Raw genomic sequence first — 18938 nt, 5'->3', positions numbered from 1 at the left:
TCTAGCATTGGGCGCACCTAGCCTACGCATGCAAACTGACGTTTCCCAGAAAGTTGGATCGCATCTAAACACGTTTTCAAAGTAGAAAAATGTCAAGTTGCTCACGCATACAAAGTACTGTCTCCAAATCATTAATTCATCGGCGTAAATTGCGGGGGGGTTGGGGTTGTAAACCCCCCCCCCCCCCCCCCCAATAATCAATACCGGCCAATACAACCCCCCCCCCCCCAAATAATCATATCATCATGATGAATGAAAAATATGAACTGTTATAAAACATGATAAAGTGGTTGGTTTTCTCAATTCAATGTAATTAGCACATTGGCGTAGGAATTTGTGAATGGTTTAAATTGATTTAGAAAGTAGGCACGTCATGCTACAATCATGTTGACGGAAATGAGTGTGTTGTGAAATTTAGGTAGAAAACCACAAGGCTAAATCCTTCTGACGCAATTTACATACCAGTTCAGATCATCTAGTTTCACTCGCTGTGGCCAAGCGGACTCGATAACGTTTCAGAAAATATAGGGTGACCATATTTTGGTTTTCAAAAAAGGGAGGGGGGTTTGAATAGTTGACAAATGCGTCCACAACCATGCAACTGTGTTATTGAACCTTAATACATAAACAGCTAGTCTTTAACAAGACAAATAACAAATGTCTTCATAGGCATTATGGCCAGATAATCTTATTCCTTTCCATTCAACTTTTGGCCCTCAACAATAAAATAAAAACAAACAAATAAAAAAATAGTTTAGCTTTTAACATCTTTTACATAACACTGTTTCTTTTCATGGCCATAGATTAAATTTTTTTTTTTTTTTTTAATCAGTTGCTATAAAAAATCCACAATTTCACTAGGCACTTTTCAGTCCTCCTGATGCGCTCTGGTATACTATCCTGAAGATCGAATCTTTCCCACGCCACCATTCTTCCAATCAAAATACTGAATAAGCAGAGGGAATATTTTCACAGCACCCTGATTGCTCCATGGGCGTAAATTACGGGGGGGGCTGTAATTAGCATATTGGCGTAGGAACCGGGTGGGACGTGTCCCTCGCAATATTGGAAACAGTTGCATTTGTCCCACCCAATATCGGAAGCTCTTTCACGGTCGGGGTGTGGAATGCAAAGTTTTTTTTTTTTTTTTGTTACAGAGTAAACACAATGGGGACAATTAGGAAATGAAAAAGAATAAAATCAGAAAATTATGCATTAAATGATAATGTTCACATTTTACTGAATAAAAATCACATTTGTTCAAATTTGAAAATAATCACAAAACCTTTCTGGTTTACATTGACATTTGTATTGAACTGAAGAGGCTTTGAATATTTTGGCTGTAGATTTAAAAGGAATACTTAGGATATACACTCACAGCATGGATTCAACAAGGTTTTGGGAATGCTCTTTAGGGATTTTGGTCCATACTGACTTGATAGCATCATGCAGATCCTGCAGCTTATTCAGCCACACATTCATACTGTGAACCTCCCTCATCCCAAAGGTGCTCTTTTAAATTGAAATCTGGAAACTGTGCAGGACATTGGAGTAAACTGAAGTCACTGCCATGTTCAGGGAACCATCTTGAGATGGTGTGTGCTTTGTAACATGCCACATTATCCTGCTGGAAGTTTCCATTAGAAAAAAGCACATGAAGGTCCTAAAGGGAAGCACGTAGTCAGCAACAATGCTTATGTATACCGTGACATTCAAATGATCCTAAACTGGTATTAAGAGACCTAATGTGTGCCAAGAAAACATACCCCACACCATTACACCACCACCAGCCTGCACACACAAGGCAGGGTGGATCCATGAATTCATGCCATTCTGACCCTACCATCGGCATGTTACAGTGAACAAGCTTTACCTTCCTATTTTTAGCAATCAAGGAACGGAACTGGCATAGTCTTCTGCTACTGTATTTTTAACACATGATTCTCTGTGAACACTAGAGACTGTAAGGCATGAAAAATCTCAGGAGGACAGCTGTTTCAGAGGTGCTGGATCCACCACTTCTGGCACCAACAATCATAATACCTGATCTAAGTGGTCAAAGTCACTCAGATCAGGCATCTTGCCCATTCTAATGTTTGGTCAAACAGAAAATGAAACCTCTTCACCATGTCTGCATGCTTTATACATCGAGTTGCAGCCACATGATGCACTATTTGGAGGAGCAGCTTATTTGCTTTAATGGGAAGGTGAACCTAATAATGTGGCTAGTGAGTGTAGATAAACTGAGAGCTGGTGGTACTCAGTCACTGTTTCTTGTCAGACCATCTTAACCCAACTTACTTTGTTTCAAAAAGTGCTGCTATGTTTTTTCCATCCTTCACATTCCTCAATGTAATCCATTTTGTTGATTGAATTATCAAAAATGAATTAAAAAATGTGAACAAAATAGAGATACTCTTCCATCCGAACAGGAGAATCTGGTCCATTGTTATCAACAGTTGAAACTTAATTTGCATGGACTCTTTGTTGAATGTATATGTGTATTGTAATTCATGACTAAAGGTCTTTTCTTCTGACAAATGAGTTTGTCAAAGGGGTCTAATACATTTATATGGTGAATTATGGATTGTCACTATGTAACAGTTCTGTTCCAGGTTATATTCACTGCATTAGTTTTGTAATAAGTATTAAGAAAATCTTTCAGGTTCTCGTCAGACTCAACTTCAGTTCAACATAACTTAATTTTAACAGGATTACCCACTCAGTAATAGCAATAATGAAAAAGGCAGATAATTTTACTGCTCATAACCTGGCCAATACATACCTACGGTGAAGCATGTGGTGACAGCACCATGCTGTAGGGATGTTTTTCAGCAGCAGGAACTGGGAGACTAGTCAGGTTCGAGGGAAAGATGAACAGAGGAAAGTACAGAGACCCTTGATGAAAACCTTTGCCAGAGCGCTCAGGACCTTAGACTGGGGTGAAGGTTTACCTTTTAACAGGACAATGACCCTAAGCACACAGCCAAGACAACGCGGTAGTGGCTTCGGGATACGTCTGTGAATGTCCTTGAGTGGCCTAGCCAGAGCCTGGACTTGAACCCAATTGTACATCTTTGGAGAGACCTGAAAATAGCTGTGCAGTAAAGCTCCCCATCCAACCTGACAGAGCTTGAGAGGATCTGTAGAGAAGAATGGGAGAAATACCCCAAATACAGGTGTGGCAAGCTTGTAGCATCATACCCAAGACTCGAGGATATAATCACTGCCAAAGTGCCTCAACAAAGTACTGAGTAAACGGTCCGAAATTATGTAAATGTGATATTTCAGTTTTTTATCTTTTGATAAATTTGCAAAAATTTCGAAACCTGTTTTCGCTTTGTCATTAGCGGGGCATTGTGTGTAGATTGAGAATAAAAATGAATTGAATCAATTTTATAATAAGGCTGTAATGTAACAAAATGTGGAAAAAGTGAAGGGGTCTGAATACTTTCCGAATGCATGTAGTTTGCATATCGTCTCTATGTATGCCTAGCAAACATATCAACAGGTGTTACGGTTGAACAGCTTCGCACGTCTATTCAAAATTGTTCACAGTGCTCAGCCAAGACCGGCCGACTCGGCTCAACCACCAGTTTAAGTGGTTGATCTGAATCAATTCCTGGAGTGGAACACAGAGGTGGCGAATGAGCCAGCATGCATAATGTAGGCGATTCAAACCGGACTTTTACCTGGGATTTACGACTTTGCCAAAGACCCACAGTTCCGGGAAGGTAGGACACCAGGCTACGATTTTCTGTCAGCAAGTACCTCATAAGTGTTTACGTTTATCTTTAGTTACACTTTAGTGCCTGGCATGGCGATACGCAGATTTTAGCCTGCTAAATGTAGCTTAAATTGTTAACACAGCGTTATTTAAACTATGAATGATTCGGTTATAATGTACATGGTATACTAGTAAACTGTTTGTAGCCAAAGAAGACATTTTCCCACAGAAGAGATCAGGTAAGATGTCTCAGTTGTATATACTGTTAATTTAGCAAGTGGTCTTTATTACCTAATACGTGCCTAATTGTCCACTAATATGGAAATGTATCAGAGGTACTTCACCAATGAATGTGTTTTGTTTAATGTAGAATTAACTGTGGTTGTTGTATAGGTCAATAACGTTAACATTGTTTTAACATTGTTGCAGTCTGGTGTTTTAATATGCTGAAAAAACTGGTTGTCCGGTGTGATATCAAGACGAGAACACATATTCTAGGCTACTGCTCCGTACTCTCTCTGTAGTGAGACGAGATATATTACATGCATTTGACATAGCCTGTACTGAATAACGAATGAAGTTAGTGAATAGCTAGCGTAAAATAATGACTTAATGTATAACAGAAAGTGAACGTCCCTGTTTGGTATTGATAGGCTATGGGTGAACTATTGTTGCTGTATTTAAACACACAAAAAATCATTTTGATGGAGGAGGACATCCTGTTCAAGGATTACCATTAACCACTATAGTGCAGTTTTATTTTGATGGTTATTAAGATCATTCATTCAAATAGCCTAATCGACTAGTAAAACAGCCGATTGGGCATTTCTTACTGTGAGAATAAAAACACATATAAATGATAAATGGAGTATGGCCGTCTAATTTGCTCTAACACTCTTAGGGAACAGTACCACGGCCACACACAGAGCAAAATACAGCAGCGTGCCAACAGAGACTGGTGCCAGCACGTATCCCAACAAAGAAAAAAGCTTTCTGAGTGCACGGGGAGATAAAGACTTGCATTCCTACTGACTGCGCGTATATTCAACAAAGCCAACGTTGCGGACGACGTCAGCTTTTCAAATTAATAGAACTGAGCCAATTTGAAACGGAACGGCGTCCACCGTTGATATTTACAACACACAGAATCCGCCCCCCATTTCTGGCCCTGACTATATACATTGACATTGAGGTATTCAACTGTTTTCATTACTGAAACTCAGGCTATTGTGGAAGAAATTGTATCTTGCTGATTAAACTGTAATGAGGGTTGCCTGGGATAGAAGGGGTGTTAAGTTACCCAGAAGTGCAAGGATGCGTTAGCATTTAGCGGGCAGACATGGTGTTTTTCTATGTGTTTCGTCGTAATGCAATTTGATGAACGTGAATGCTTCAATTTCCATGTAGCAATCATTTTCATATTTCAAATGTTCACATTTTGAATTCTGACCAATGATTATCATAAACAACCCACTGGGATGACGGCAAACTCTACCAACTAATACCTGTAATAAATCCCATGTTGCATGAACATTGAGAAGGGAAAAGATCAGAACGAGAAAGAAGAAGGAAAAGTGCACTGAGAAAGGAATCGAACAAGGACTTGATGTCGTATTACAACAGAGAAGGACTATTCAATCCTGCCTACCATGACAGTGAAACTCTTGAAATCGACAGGAGGTTAGTCTCCAAATGGACTAATCTTTTCTAGTAGACAAAAACACATAATTGAAATGCAATCTGACTATCACACTGTAGCCTTATTCAAAAAGCTTGCATACTTCAGCAAAAGATGGCATGTTAGGCATAGTGATCTGACATGTGACTGTAGCTGTGATGTAGCTGTGTTTGCGTGCTCTTGTTTGCTATAAGGACACCTAGTTAGGCAGCCATGAGTTTAAAACAAGTGCACTGGCTTTGTTTTATTTAAAATAAAATAAAATAATTCATTTTTTTAAAACTCATTTTCAAAATAAGAAAAGAGAACACAAAAATATATGGATGGGAGGTCAATTTTCAGACTGAATTGTGAACCTCCCTAGTTGCTGTATGTAAATAAAACAACATGAGCCAGATTCAACCTTAACAAAAAGGTTTTTTTTTAATACTAGCTGTTCATCTAGTGTTCTCAGTCAGATGTTATTAAATCCTCTAAAGAAACCAAACTGTGCAGTTAATATTAAATAAAAAAAATAGAAAGTAAAAACAGTAGATAGACTATAGTGCTGGTCACACCATTGAAAAAAGATGAACAAAAATACTGAATTTTATATATATATATATATATATATATATATATATATATATATATTCCAAATCCTGAGTTTTGCTTAATTCTCAAATGTGGAAAATATTCTATTTTAATAATGATTTACAGAATCAAGCATTAAATCAGTCTTAAAATGAATACACAATTTGCATAATAGCACCAAATATAATCTAATTATTGTTCTGTAAACTTTTGAAGGAAAAAATACTGATTTTAGCAGGTGTGTTACATTTTAATTCCTGCCAGAAATATTTGAGCTTCTCCTACTGTTTTGGTATTCTGTTATTTATTGTTTAAACAAAAAAAAAATGTTAACTATTATACCTCCAGTGCCAAGTGAGGACAAAATACCTTCTATCTCATTATTATAGCCCCTCCAGAAGGTCTCATCATTACAATCCCTATGATCGGGACAGTGAGCCCTGGCAAAGGGGCTTGACAGACTGGACACCTCCCGAGGCACTGCCCCGCTACAATGAACAGGGCAGGTACCTCGGGGACAGTGGGGAAGGGAACTGGAGGCCCACAGACCACATGGCAATGGGCCTCGTTCCCCACCCGAATGGCAGCCTAAGATGGCAACATAACCAGGGTGAGTGAACCACACTTGTATTAATGAACTAATTTGTGGGTTGGAAAGCTGGTCAGGATGAAGAGACTGCTGTATCTGCATGGGATTGCTGAAGGTGTAAAAGTAAAGTGTATCCTGTGTGTCATGTCCTGAGCACTGCAATAAATATCCTGTATGTCCCTATCTCCTGTATTTAGGTTCAGTTAACGCTGGGTACCAAGCAGATTCTGCAGTGGACTACATTACACCCCCACTGGAAGAACAGCCACCCTGGGCTCCACACATGGGTGAGAAACAATAATCTCTCATGTAGACAAACAAATTTTTCCAAATGATTCTGAATTTGCTTACAGTGTCCAGGAAGCTATTTTTAAACAAAGGCATTGCAAAGAATGGATATGAATGACATACACGTCATATGGAAGACAGAAATGAGAAACAGGAGGAGCCCTGGCTCACCCACTGCTAGTTACCACTAAAAAAGTAGCGCCAAACAGACTTCAGCATTTTTTTCTGGTACAAATCTAACAAACTGTAGCATTTCTTTTCATACACTGTTGGGAATGCATCTGAAGTTGAGAATATTCATGTACTGATGAACGTTCAATATTAATAGATAAGCAGTTAAATCAAGGCTACCACAGCACCATCCCCAACACACACACAGATTGCTTTAAAATATAAAGATAGCCATTTCCTGAAATACAATCTTTTTTTTGTCACTTGCGGTGACTCACCCCTGAGAGGAACAGAAGAGATGAACAAAGAGAGATGTGGTAAACAAGGATTAGACTTATATTTCTTTGCATAATTCTCAGAAAAAGAGAGAGCGCACAAAGAGGTAGAACAGAAAAATAAATACAGCTGCAAGCAGCAAGGGGGCCAAGCATGCAGTCACAAATACATATGCAGATGAAAAAAACATGCATATGCATATTTGTAATGAGACGCTTAGTCAGCATAGCAAATTTCGAATGTCTGCAAAAAACAGATTTTTGTGAATTTTGTGAAAAAAAAACAGCACACCCATATGCAAATCAATCAATCAATCAAAAATGTATTTATAGAGCACATTTCATGCAAGTGATGCAGCTCAATGGGCTGTACATAAAAATAAAAAAGGAATTTTAAAATATTACAGAGGAGAAAATATAAAACAGTACAAATGGTACAAAGAGATACCAAAAACTTGATACCGAAAGAGCTAAATAAAATAAAATACAATAAAATAAAATTTTAAAATTTAAAAATTAGGGGCAGCAGAGAGACGAACACTAATTTGAGATAAATGTAGTATAAATTGAGATATAAGAGCATTTTACTCCAGCCACAAATGGAGCAAGAGTATTTGGAAGCTCAGTATTGTTGTACATACTAGCTTTAGTGGGTTTTTTTTTTTTTCTTAGTAAAGTAAAAGTAACTTTCAAATGTGTAGGGTAGGCAAGAGTTAGAAAAAAGAGAAAAAAGAGGAGGAGAGAGATAACTGATAGATTATAAAGATTATTATAAAGGTTTTGTAAAGTGAGAAATCATTACAGATGCAGGTATAACATGAAAGAGAACACGTTTGGCTGACACACAAAATCACACATCTTTTAAAGTATGTGTGAGCAGAAAATATGCCTGGGAGGGATATGTTAATATGGTGTAGCATCCTGTCTGCTACATTTCCCTTAGTTACAACTTTTACAGCTTCTCCATGTCAGTTTGACACATAGGCCCAAGTTTAATTAAAGGTAATAAAACGTGAACAAATGGAAGATAATCTACAAAGAAAATGCCTTCGTGGTCTTTAGGTATGAAAATGATTGTCCTGTCTTGAGATAGAAGTGACAGCTACAAATTTAGAGAAAGCCAATGTTAAGCCTTGAGGATTGCAATTATTAAATAGTAGATTGTTCCTATAGCCAAGATCGTAAATTATTTATTAGCCTGTGTATTTGCTGATTTGTTAACCCTCATTTATCAAACACTTCTCTGTACTATTCTGTACTTTTCTACAGCAGTCTCATTGTTATTGATGCTAAGTTGACACAGAGAGGAAAATACATTCCAAATGGACCATTATTATGTTTTACCCATTGAGATAAAGGGCAGAATTAGGGATAAACTGAGGAAGCATGTGTGCATGTTTTTGAAATGATATTCAGAGCTTACTTGTACCTTCAGCAATAAGGTAATGTGGCGAAGGAACTATTTTGTTAATGCTCAAAGCTGCCAATAGAATGTGTTTTTTTAAAAACTGTTAATAAGTGACTAATGTTAAAGCCAAGCCCAAGAGTAATAACACATGGTTATGACTGAATGTTTAAAAATGTGCTTAGACATCTAATAATATAAATAGGCTCTGGCGAGATGCATAAACCTTTGCAAAATGATCTGTTTGTGGCTGGGGCAAATCTGGTTAGACTTTAAGTGGCTCAGCTATAAGTACAGTGTCCTCCTCGAGGTCAGTATGACTACTTGTTACTTTTGTGCACTGTAGTCTTGGTAACAGGGTATACACAGACCTGAATGAACAAGAGTGGTGCTGTCCCTCTCTACCATTTAAAAACATTTCCTTATATTGTCCCAGTACATGAGACAGATTACAGTATGGGCTATCGATCTGTGAGTATAGTGATATAGTGCAATGCCAGGAATTGCTTGTTATGCAACAGATTATAAAGTAATTTAACAAATATTAATTACAAATGGCAGAAACACGGCCACTGAAACCAAGCGCTGTATGTAGTTTTTTTTGCTCTAAATGACTGCTTTCGTACAGTACAGTAGGATAGTTCTGTGTGTGGGATTTGATAGGAGAGTGAATGTCTTTATCAGTGTATGTGTTAAAACATATATGGAGCAATGTTTATGATCATAATAAAATGTGCGTCACTCACTGAGGAATCATAGGTAATATGCTTCAAGACTACATGTAATGTCAATAAGCCTCATTCTGTCATTTGAAGTTTAAATATTTTGAAGTTTGATAATAAAGTATTTATAAAAATTGCACTGATGGGATATCAGTGTTCTGTTATTATGTATTGTGAATCAGCTGGTTTTTTTTAGAGCTTAAATTTTAATTTATAATGTTTGCATTAATTATGTCTCACACTGTAGCATTGTTTTTGTTGAAATCGCATAAATAATTGATATGAATAATATATAAATAAGTTGAATCAAACTACAAGTTGTCATGTTGTCAAAGTAATTTATTTAAATGAAAATGTTCTGAAGGTTTGTATAGTTGTCAGCTATATATAAAAAATATAAATTATTGATTAAGTTTTTTTTTGACAAGCTATCAACTGAACTATCCAACTTGGTGCCCTAAATACGTTTACAACGATGAAATAGCTACTGTAACTTATGTTCTGGAAGAATAGCAGCTCGTATCATAGCTATATGCCTTGAGTTAGAGTATCATAGATTTTCACATAATTTAAACAAATAATTCCTGTCAAATCATGGTCATAATTCTATGTATACAATATACTCGACTTTTTCCTTGTTAGATTGATTCTGAATAGTCCTTATCAGTGGGCCAAAATATAACCATAAAATTACATTTTTGGTTTGTAATACAGTCAGTGATGTTGTGCCAATAGCTGTCCTGTGTTGTCAGGTGAGACACTGCGACAGAGAGGAACAAGGAAAATGAGCCTGTTTCCAGGTGGTGGTGTTGCCCTGGGCAGACTGGGCATAACCGAGGAAGACGTCAGGGAAGAGATTCAAAGCGGTGAGCCTTGGGAAACATGTATATACTGTGCTTATTTTGAATCACAGTAGATGTAGGGAATAATGCCACAGGACATGTATTTGCTGCATTGTAACCTGTCATAATGCTGTTTTAATCTGGCTCCTTGACAGTCCCCATTTTCCATCATATCTCCACCAAGTATATTACAATTAAACAGGGAATTATATTACAGATTAAGTTTTGTCAAGAAAATATAACTCCATGGGTGGCACATTAAGCTAATAGCTTCATTTGAGTCAAGAAGATGACCCATCTCATTTCTGGGTTTACCTTCAACAAAGGGAAAAAAAGCATTTTTTTCAGTATCTTACATAGTAGCACACATATGCCCACATATTGGCTTAAGCTTGAAATACTGACTTTCATTTGAAGTATATGCATATACTGAACGACCTATTGGTAGCATTTTCAAAGCAGCAACATCAGAGAAACTGAAATTATATGTTCAACAGGGGAGCAGGAGTTGGTGAAAGAACTGGTTGCTATGTCATCCAGGGACCAAATCCAAGCCATGCGAGTCCTCCAGATGAGCCTTCAAGACAAACGACATATTAGGTAAGCCAAGTTGCAGTAGGTCAAAGCTCACCTGTTTTTTTCATTAGGGTTGGCTAAACATTAAGCCCATTATAACAGGCCGAATGCCCACTGCATCCCGGAAGTAAAAATCATGTTTACACAATGATAGGGTGGTTATGCAGTACTGTCATTAACTGGTATCATACCTGTAGTGTGAGCTCACTGGTTAAGTGTTAGTCTCCAACCTGTTCCATCACATAAAGTGTTACCAAATGCTGTATGCACATGGAAGTTCCAAGGTAATCAACACACAGCGAAAATATGACAAAATATACATTAGCATGAAATGATTTATGACTGAACTGCAGAAAGAGAGGCTAAATTACATACACAGTTTAGACGATGTTTAGTAATCCAGCACACGTTCCGTTTTCACCAGGAGACAAGTACTTGCTTGTAAGTCCTCCAAGCGGGGCCTCAAGCTGACCTGCCTTACAGACTGCACTGAGCAAGTGTCTCGGGTGAGAAGCTGTTGCCTACCGGTAGAACATTGCTTTCTTTTAAAATGAGCACCTCATGACTGCATTGTTGGATGAAGAGTATGGTATTCACGGCCCTGCTGTAGGGTGGAAAATGTGTGGAATTCACAGAAAGGGATACAGTCATATCTCAGATACTCTAGCAATATGAAATACCAAGAAGAGCTGAGATTGAGAGCTGTACTTCAACAGATGAATGGCTGATGGCCTTCCCATACTTCAGTTGCAGCAACAAACACATTCCACTACAGCAAAACGCACATCACAAATCCATGCATATACTGTAAATATAAGGTAGTAAATGTGTGAATGTTTTGTGAATTTTTTAAAATACCACGCTGCCCTATCCTCCCCACTCAAAGTAACTTTACCTGCATGTCTTGACCTGTCCCCTCAGTCCTTCCGTAGGTTTGGAGCCAGCATGGTGTCAGCCAAACAGGCGATGACGCTGTGGCATGGCACCATAAAGGAAATAGGGGGCAAGTTTGGCACGAGTGTCCTCTCCTACTTCCTTTTCCTCAAGTGGCTGCTCATGTTCAACGTTTTCTCCTTCGTGGTCAATTTTGGCTTCATTACTGTGCCGCAGCTAGTGCAGCTGCCCAACAGAACGGATCAAATTAATTTCAGGGGGCTGGAACTCCTCACTGGAGCTGTGAGTTCTGCCCTACTTGTGTTTTATGTCCTGTACTTACAAGCTTCTATGTGTACATAGGGAATATATTCTTATATCCAATTAATTAATTAGAAACAATATGCATTACTCTGAAAATATGAACACTTGTAAATGTTTTTTTGACAGGGATATTTCAACCAGACAGTCTTGTACTATGGTGGCTATAGTAATGAAACAATCGGAGATCCTCCAGCATATGACATGCAGCTGGCATACTTCTTCACTATTGCAGCTTACCTGGTTCTGTGTGGACTTTCTCTGATCTACAGGTCAGTGGGTGGGACACTGCAGGACAAATGCAGAGAGCTTGGGGACAAGGGTGACAACCCAATCATCATTTTTGATGAATTGCATTGTTTTGGCATTATCATTGGAGCTGTCATCAGTTAAGATGTCCCTGCTACTTTTGATTTTCTGCAGTATGGCTAGATCCTTCCAGAAGAACTTTGTGCTGTCTGCCTCTGGCAATGCCTGGTGTCTCTTGTGCAGCTGGGACTTCAGTATCACCAACGTGAAAGCAATACGTCAGCGCCAGAACAACCTTCGCGTCCAGCTCAAGGTGGTCTTACTTCTTAATTCTATTTGAGAGCCTGACTGTAGTCCGAAACACATTGGAGTATCTTTCCTACAACTTTGATTAAATGTCATTTTTATGTTCCATGTTGGGACTGGACTTGTTCTGCTGTGATCTCAGGAGTCCCTTTCAGAAAAGAACCAGGGGTTCCATATGACCATGTCAGAGAAATTGAAACAGTTTGGGATCCACCTGGGAACCTGGTTTATCTCCACGGGGTTGGCAGCAGCTTCCTGTGCTGCCATCTACTTCCTGTGTCTGGGATATCTTGACGTAAGTCCAGCATACCTGCACAAAACTGCTGAAGCATTATTGCCTCCATGGTCTTCTGATTTGTCAATCAGAAATATGACCAGATTACAGTCTGCTGATTTGTTGACAACTCTGAGCAATGTTATGAGTGCTTAACCCTGAACGTTATAGTAAGTTTTGGTTGGAAAAAATTGACCTTTTCGTTTTTTGCAGTCGATCAAGGATTCTCAGGACTCTAGCCTGCTAACAGAAGCTTCCACTCTTCTGCTGCCCTTTGTGGTCTCCCTCATAAACCTTGTCATTCCACTGCTGTACTCACTACTTAGCAAGATTGAGAAATACTCCAACCCCCGCACACAGATCTATGTCATCATCCTCAGGTGCAGACCGTCTTTCCAACTTTTAAAGCCCTGTTAGGCTTCTCCTTTACAGATGATACAAAAACATATTGAAAAGAGTTATATTTATCAGGGTAGCTAAATGTGGCACGGTAGCTAATTTTGATTGTGGCAATTTAGCTAGTTGGCCATCATGTGTAGCTGTGTAATTATGTTTTGTTTTGAAATCTTTAGCACTTAAATGAACCACAAATACCTCTGTGGCAAAACTGTGGAATTCCATGCATTTTATTTTATTTTTTCTTTAGGAATGTCTTCCTAAAGATGGGAATATTGGGAATTCTCTGCTACTACTGGATGAAAATACTTTCTAACAGAATTACAGTAAGTCCATTGTACATCATCATTTATTATTTATACCAAGGGGCTCATGAAGTTTTGTTTACAATCACAGATTTGATGCTTTCTCTCATGTAGGATGGTTCATTTATGGATCTAAGTTGTCAAACCTATGGTTTATACTGCAAATATGTGTTTTAACATGTATTACACCTTACATAATAATTCACTTTCTTTCTCAGTGTTGGGAGTCCATTGTTGGACAAGATTTGTACCGGCTGGTGATCATTGATTTTATCTTCTTAATGTTGGAAACCTTCTTTGGAGAGTTTTTACACAAGTGAGTTGGCAACGTTTTCATATTTTATTACAGAAATTCAAACTGCTAATTCAACACACTAATAAATGTTTCTAAATGTTTTTTCTTGACTCAGCATCATTGGGACCAAGTGTCTGCCAAGTCTGGGGGTTCCAGAATTTGACATCGCTAGGAACGTCCTCAACCTGATCTATGCCCAGACACTGGCATGGTGCGCCTTTTCTTCCCTTTCCCTGCTCACTGTAGAACTATTTTATCACATTTCCAATCTTAGCATTAGCCTAACATCCTCCCCCAATTTCTCCGTCATTTCCCTTTCTGCAGGATTGGGATTTACTTCTCTCCACTGCTGCCAGTCTTACAGATGATCAAGCTGTTCATCATGTTTTATCTGAAGAAGGTAGGCTGTGAGTGGAACTTTAACTCATGTGACAGTAACGCGAACCCTCCGCTGATACAAAGACAATGGCTGGAGAGCTGCGTGCCGTGCTCATGTTACTTCTCTAAAAACTCATTTAAAAACAATGTACTCAGGAACAATAATGCCACTGAGGTAGTGCTACTCAGTGCCATTTTGTAACAGTACCTTTATAAGGTTAAGTCCGTGCACCTGAGAAATAAAAAACGCAGTCACGTGCGCGCTGTGTGCCAGCGACGTGCTCGGCTTCAGCAGTCTTCTTTCCTCCGCTCAGGTGAGCCTGTATCAGAACTGCCAGCCCCCCCGTCGTTACGGCAGGGCCGCGCAGATGCAGACCATCTTCATTGCCCTACTCTTCATCCCCTCCTTCGTGGGGGCAGTGTCCATGGTGGCCTACACTGTGTGGAGGTATGCAGCTCTGGGTGTGAGGTCAGATCTGGTAGTGTTTGTGAAAGAAAAACACACACACACACACACCAATGTAAAATCTGTTGTGGCAGACTGCTAGGTAGCGCAAAGCACAGGTTTGGTTTTATGATGTGTCCCATGGTTTGATATTTTATTGTGACAATACCAGTGACTGAGTGGGACCGGCAGCCCTGCAGGGTGGTGCATTGGCTGTAGTGTGGCCAAAGGAGGAGGGGGTTCAGTTGGTGGGATTTCTTTAATCTCTGTGTGATTGTACTGTACTTAGACCGCAGCTCACCTGGTTGACTATAGTGAAAAGAAACATTGGATAGAAAGCTCATGAGAAAGAAACACTTCAGAGAGGAGCATGTATATGTTTGTGCCTTACGGACTTGACTTGAGACACGAGATAGGTCAATAAATACAAGTGTCGTTCAAAATTGTACGAAAAAAAATACAGCATAAAAATGCAGGCAGGATAGAATACTGACAGCACACATAAACAACCCTGTCATGCCCTCTCAGCTTCTTTATGCCTGTCTCTGCCCTGTTGGACCTTCCTGCAGCCTGAAACCGTCAGCGCACTGTGGGCCCTTCCAGGGCCTCGACACCACTTTTGAGGCTGTGGTTCTCTGGATGGAAAGAGTGAACATCCTGAACCTCCCAGAATCCATGTGGGCTGTTTGGATATTCCACAACGTGATCAAAAGCGAGCTCTTCTTCTACCTCATCAGCCTGATAATCCTGTGAGACATTGCTTCTTGGAGCTTCCTCACCCTGTACATACTGATTGTAAAACAGCTCGTCCACATTTACAAGTGAAATTTTCCATATTTGTTAGTAGTGTTTTATAGTCAGTAGCACAGTTTGACAGCTCCAGTGTAATTGTACATTACATTACTAAAACGTCCTCTTCATCCATGTCTATTCTCTTGCCAGGGTATTGATATACTTCTTCTGGCAGATAACACAAGGACGCAAACTGCTGATAAATCTTCTCAGAGAGCAGATCATTAATGTGAGTCCTTAGGCTTTACGTTTTGGGACATTTCATAACTTTTTATTGTTTGAACACCTTTACTTAACAGAAAAAACATTCCTTCTCTTGATGTTCTTTTATCTATGCCCGTAACTCTTTACTGTTCCTCTGCCCTGTTATCTCCTCTTTCTCCTTGCTCAAAATCCGTTTCCTCTTTGCTAATAAGGAGGGAAAAGACAAGGCATTCCTGCTGGAAAAACTGCAGAAGCTTCAGAAAACAATGCCGACAATGGCTTCCTCCCAACCAGCCTACACACAGATGCCCCAGGTTAGCGGACTTACAGTAAGGATGTTGTGTTGATCATTGTAGCAAGGGATGTTTCTTGTTTGTTTTGGATCATACAGCAACAACTAACATAGCCATTTCCAGGTCAGTAAGCATTTCCTTCACTGAACAATCATATAGTTGGCTGCCTTTCCCCTTGTTGGTCAGATTCAGTTAAGAGAGAAAAAGAATGAATCAGCGAATTTAGTGGGTGAGGAATAGAACATTCTCTAGAGTTTCAGCTTATAGCCAGAGACCTCTGATCAATGGAAACACAGAGCCTGGCAGAGATTTGGATAAGGGGCAGAAAGGGGCTGGAAAAATCTAGAGAACTATTGAATGCTCAGAGGAAAACAAAGCTCTATTGAAGTACTTTAATATGCATCCTTTCATGACAAGCAACTTTCAAATTGTCTACTAAATGGAGGACATAAAATCATTTGATCTATACTTGTTGTGCAAACACAAAAACCCTGTAACACCTATTCATTCTTCTTGCAAAAAAATAGTTTTTTTTTCCCTTTCAGACCTATGCCAGGATACAGGAGATTGAACCAGATTATGAGCAGGGTGAGTTCTACCTTACTGAAAAAATAATGAGGAAAAATAAATGTCTTAAAAATTAGGGCATGATGAATACAGACAACAGCACATCATATAATTATGTGACAGATATGAGTGGACAGCCCACATTCTTCAGACTTAAATATAATTTACATTATATAGTTTTAATCATGGACTGGTAAATGGTAAATGGACTTCATTTATATAACTGTTTTTATATAACTTTTTTTCAGCGACTATGGCTACACAAATCGTTTTACAATCAATGCTTATCATTCACCCATTCACACACACACTCACGCACCAGAAAGGGAGCCATGCAAGGCACCAACCAGCTCGCCAGGAACAATTAGTGGTTTGGAGTCTCAGTCAAGGACACTTTGACACTTTTTGCCCAGAGGACCGGGGACCAAACCGACACTTCTCCAAGTGCCAGACCCCATAATCATATTAGTCACCCCATGAACACCAAAGGCATTAATTTACCATACATTTTCTTTGTAATCTTCTTGTACAGTATTAATAAGTTCATGCAGGAACCTGTGTCTGTATGTCAGATTTTCAAGGCCTACCTGGCATACCTCATCCTGAAGAGGGCTCTGGTCCCACTGGTCCACCCATCACCAGCGCCCTGATCCAGGCCATGCTGGCCCGGAAGCAGGCTGAGGAAGATGAGGAGGAAGGCTACTGAAAAAGATTTCAGAAAATGTATTTCCAGGAAATACATCATTACTGGCCTGCCCCAAGACATGAATCCTGTTCTGACAAGAAAAAAACATCCCCAGTAATAAACAAATGGATCCACGTTCCCTGGACTAACATTCCCCACCTTCAGTGCTTTTCATGGTACAGATGTTCATGCATTCATCTTTTCAGACATTGTCAGTGTCCACTTAGGCCGGTCTGACATATCTGTAAGTGACAACGGTGTCATCCAATGAGGGAGGGTTTCAGTCAACATGTGATCCGCCCCATTGCTCGATGTTTATAATCTGCCTGCTGCTTTGTAAGCAGCAGCTACTCTGCTTAGTTGACAAATTACAGTGTGGGGAAAAAAGGTAGTCAGCTGATTTCACAACTTCAGTGGACATTCACTAGTTGCACCCTCCAGAATGGATGGAGGATGCTGCAGTCATGACACCGGTTGATTGAGCATCAAGGCCTGCTTGATGTACATGATGATGTATTTTTTTGTAATTTATACTAACAAAAAATACCATTCCATTCCATTGGTCCGTTGACCCAACTGTACAGTAACCACTTCATTGTAAGGAAAAATAGAGACACCAGTGTGCAGAAAAAAAAACAAGGTAGAGACTATTTGGACCCTGAAAATGCATGTACAGATATTATTGTAATGAATTTGGATAGAACACTTAGCTTCTTTGAGCCACATACAAGCTCTCAAGCAGGCATCAGTATGCAGCAGCATTTATGTTTTAAAGGTACCAACTTGTGATCTGGGAAGTGGCCACAGGTCATTCTCCTTTTTTTTCAGTCCGTCAAAGCATCTAAATTCATTAAATGGAAGATAATTTACTGTAAATTGAAACATTGTATGATGTCAAAGAGACAGAGGCCTTTTGGTTAACCCTGGAAATGTTGATTTAGATTTTTGTTTAATATTTATATTGTTCATTCCTATGGATGTAACCAAGATAACACCATGCCTATTGGCTTCTGTCCAACCCAGTCCAACTAAACTGAGCAGATGGTTAAATGCTAATGTCACAGTTGTAGAGTGGTGAAGCTTCTATGCTTCTGGAAGAGGTTTTCCCATTCGTTTTTGCCATGGGCTGGGGGGCTGTCCAACAGTAACCCTACCTCCCTGAGCAAGCTATGGCCAGTGATGCACTGCTGGCCTTCCCACCAATCTGCACTGACATGGTATTGTTGACCAAGATGTGTGTTACTGTACTGAGAACAAGTGTGTGATTTAAGTTAAGTTTTGTAAAAATGTGTAATTATTACATAAAATATTCATCAACCTATCCTGCTTACCTTCCTCCTTGTAAATTATAGTAGACATTATATTTTGAAGTAAAACAATTTAATATATTAAATACATTTTTTAATTAATGAGAGGTACTGAATTATTTAAATGTTGTCAGAAGTATGCAGCTAGCTTCTTGAAGGAAAACTGGTTTTACCTAAGTAATAATATTTAGGTATAAAGATTGGTCATTGTACCTTAGTCTTCATTTTTAAATGGTTATTACAAACAGAAATCTTATTGACAAATGCATTCATTGTGATCCATAAATAAGAGGCAAGTCACAAATGTGTTTTACTACCTACAAAGAAATATCTCTCAACTTCTGTCTCGTACATTTTCATTAAAATTATTGTGCACCGATTTGTACAAATGCATACATATTT

The 18938-nt window shown here is 39.0% G+C and overlaps 1 protein-coding gene across 7 annotated transcripts; it reads left to right on the top strand.

Moving 5' to 3' along the window:
- The first annotated feature begins 3547 nt into the window (after positions 1 to 3547).
- On the top strand, positions 3548 to 18550 carry tmc5 (transmembrane channel like 5). 7 transcript variants are annotated; one of them, XM_035402815.1, is made up of 22 exons: positions 3548 to 3734; positions 5269 to 5407; positions 6368 to 6588; positions 6765 to 6854; positions 10181 to 10294; positions 10768 to 10870; positions 11271 to 11352; positions 11768 to 12022; positions 12170 to 12312; positions 12464 to 12602; positions 12738 to 12890; positions 13083 to 13249; positions 13516 to 13591; positions 13789 to 13886; positions 13981 to 14076; positions 14190 to 14265; positions 14558 to 14691; positions 15258 to 15437; positions 15631 to 15709; positions 15897 to 15998; positions 16523 to 16565; positions 17117 to 18550. In XM_035402815.1, the coding sequence occupies exons 2-22, from the start codon at positions 5334 to 5336 to the stop codon at positions 17248 to 17250; spliced, it is 2559 nt and encodes an 852-aa protein (XP_035258706.1). In that variant the 5' UTR covers positions 3548 to 3734; positions 5269 to 5333; the 3' UTR covers positions 17251 to 18550. The 7 variants fall into 7 exon arrangements, with proteins under 7 accessions (XP_035258706.1, XP_035258703.1, XP_035258705.1 ...); XM_035402812.1 differs by having other exon boundaries at positions 5249 to 5407; XM_035402814.1 differs by lacking the exon at positions 3548 to 3734 and adding an exon at positions 3741 to 3966.
- The last annotated feature ends 388 nt before the right edge of the window (positions 18551 to 18938 follow it).

The sequence above is a fragment of the Anguilla anguilla genome, chromosome 2 (genome assembly GCF_013347855.1).
Source record: "Anguilla anguilla isolate fAngAng1 chromosome 2, fAngAng1.pri, whole genome shotgun sequence".
Classification (NCBI taxonomy): Eukaryota; Metazoa; Chordata; class Actinopteri; order Anguilliformes; family Anguillidae; genus Anguilla; species Anguilla anguilla.
Note: the sequence above shows the minus strand (reverse complement) of the source record. Positions and strands in the feature narration are given on the sequence as shown.

What these genes read in the sequence shown, in the direction of transcription:
- tmc5 (XM_035402815.1), top strand. Translation starts at nt 5,334, where the DNA reads ATGTCGTATTACAACAGAGAAGGACTATTCAATCCTGCCTACCATGAC. An exon ending in TTTGGAGAGTTTTTACACAA is followed by an intron (nt 13,887 to 13,980) that starts GTGAGTTGGCAA and finishes TTCTTGACTCAG; the next exon opens with CATCATTGGGACCAAGTGTC. An exon ending in TCATGTTTTATCTGAAGAAG is followed by an intron (nt 14,266 to 14,557) that starts GTAGGCTGTGAG and finishes TCCTCCGCTCAG; the next exon opens with GTGAGCCTGTATCAGAACTG.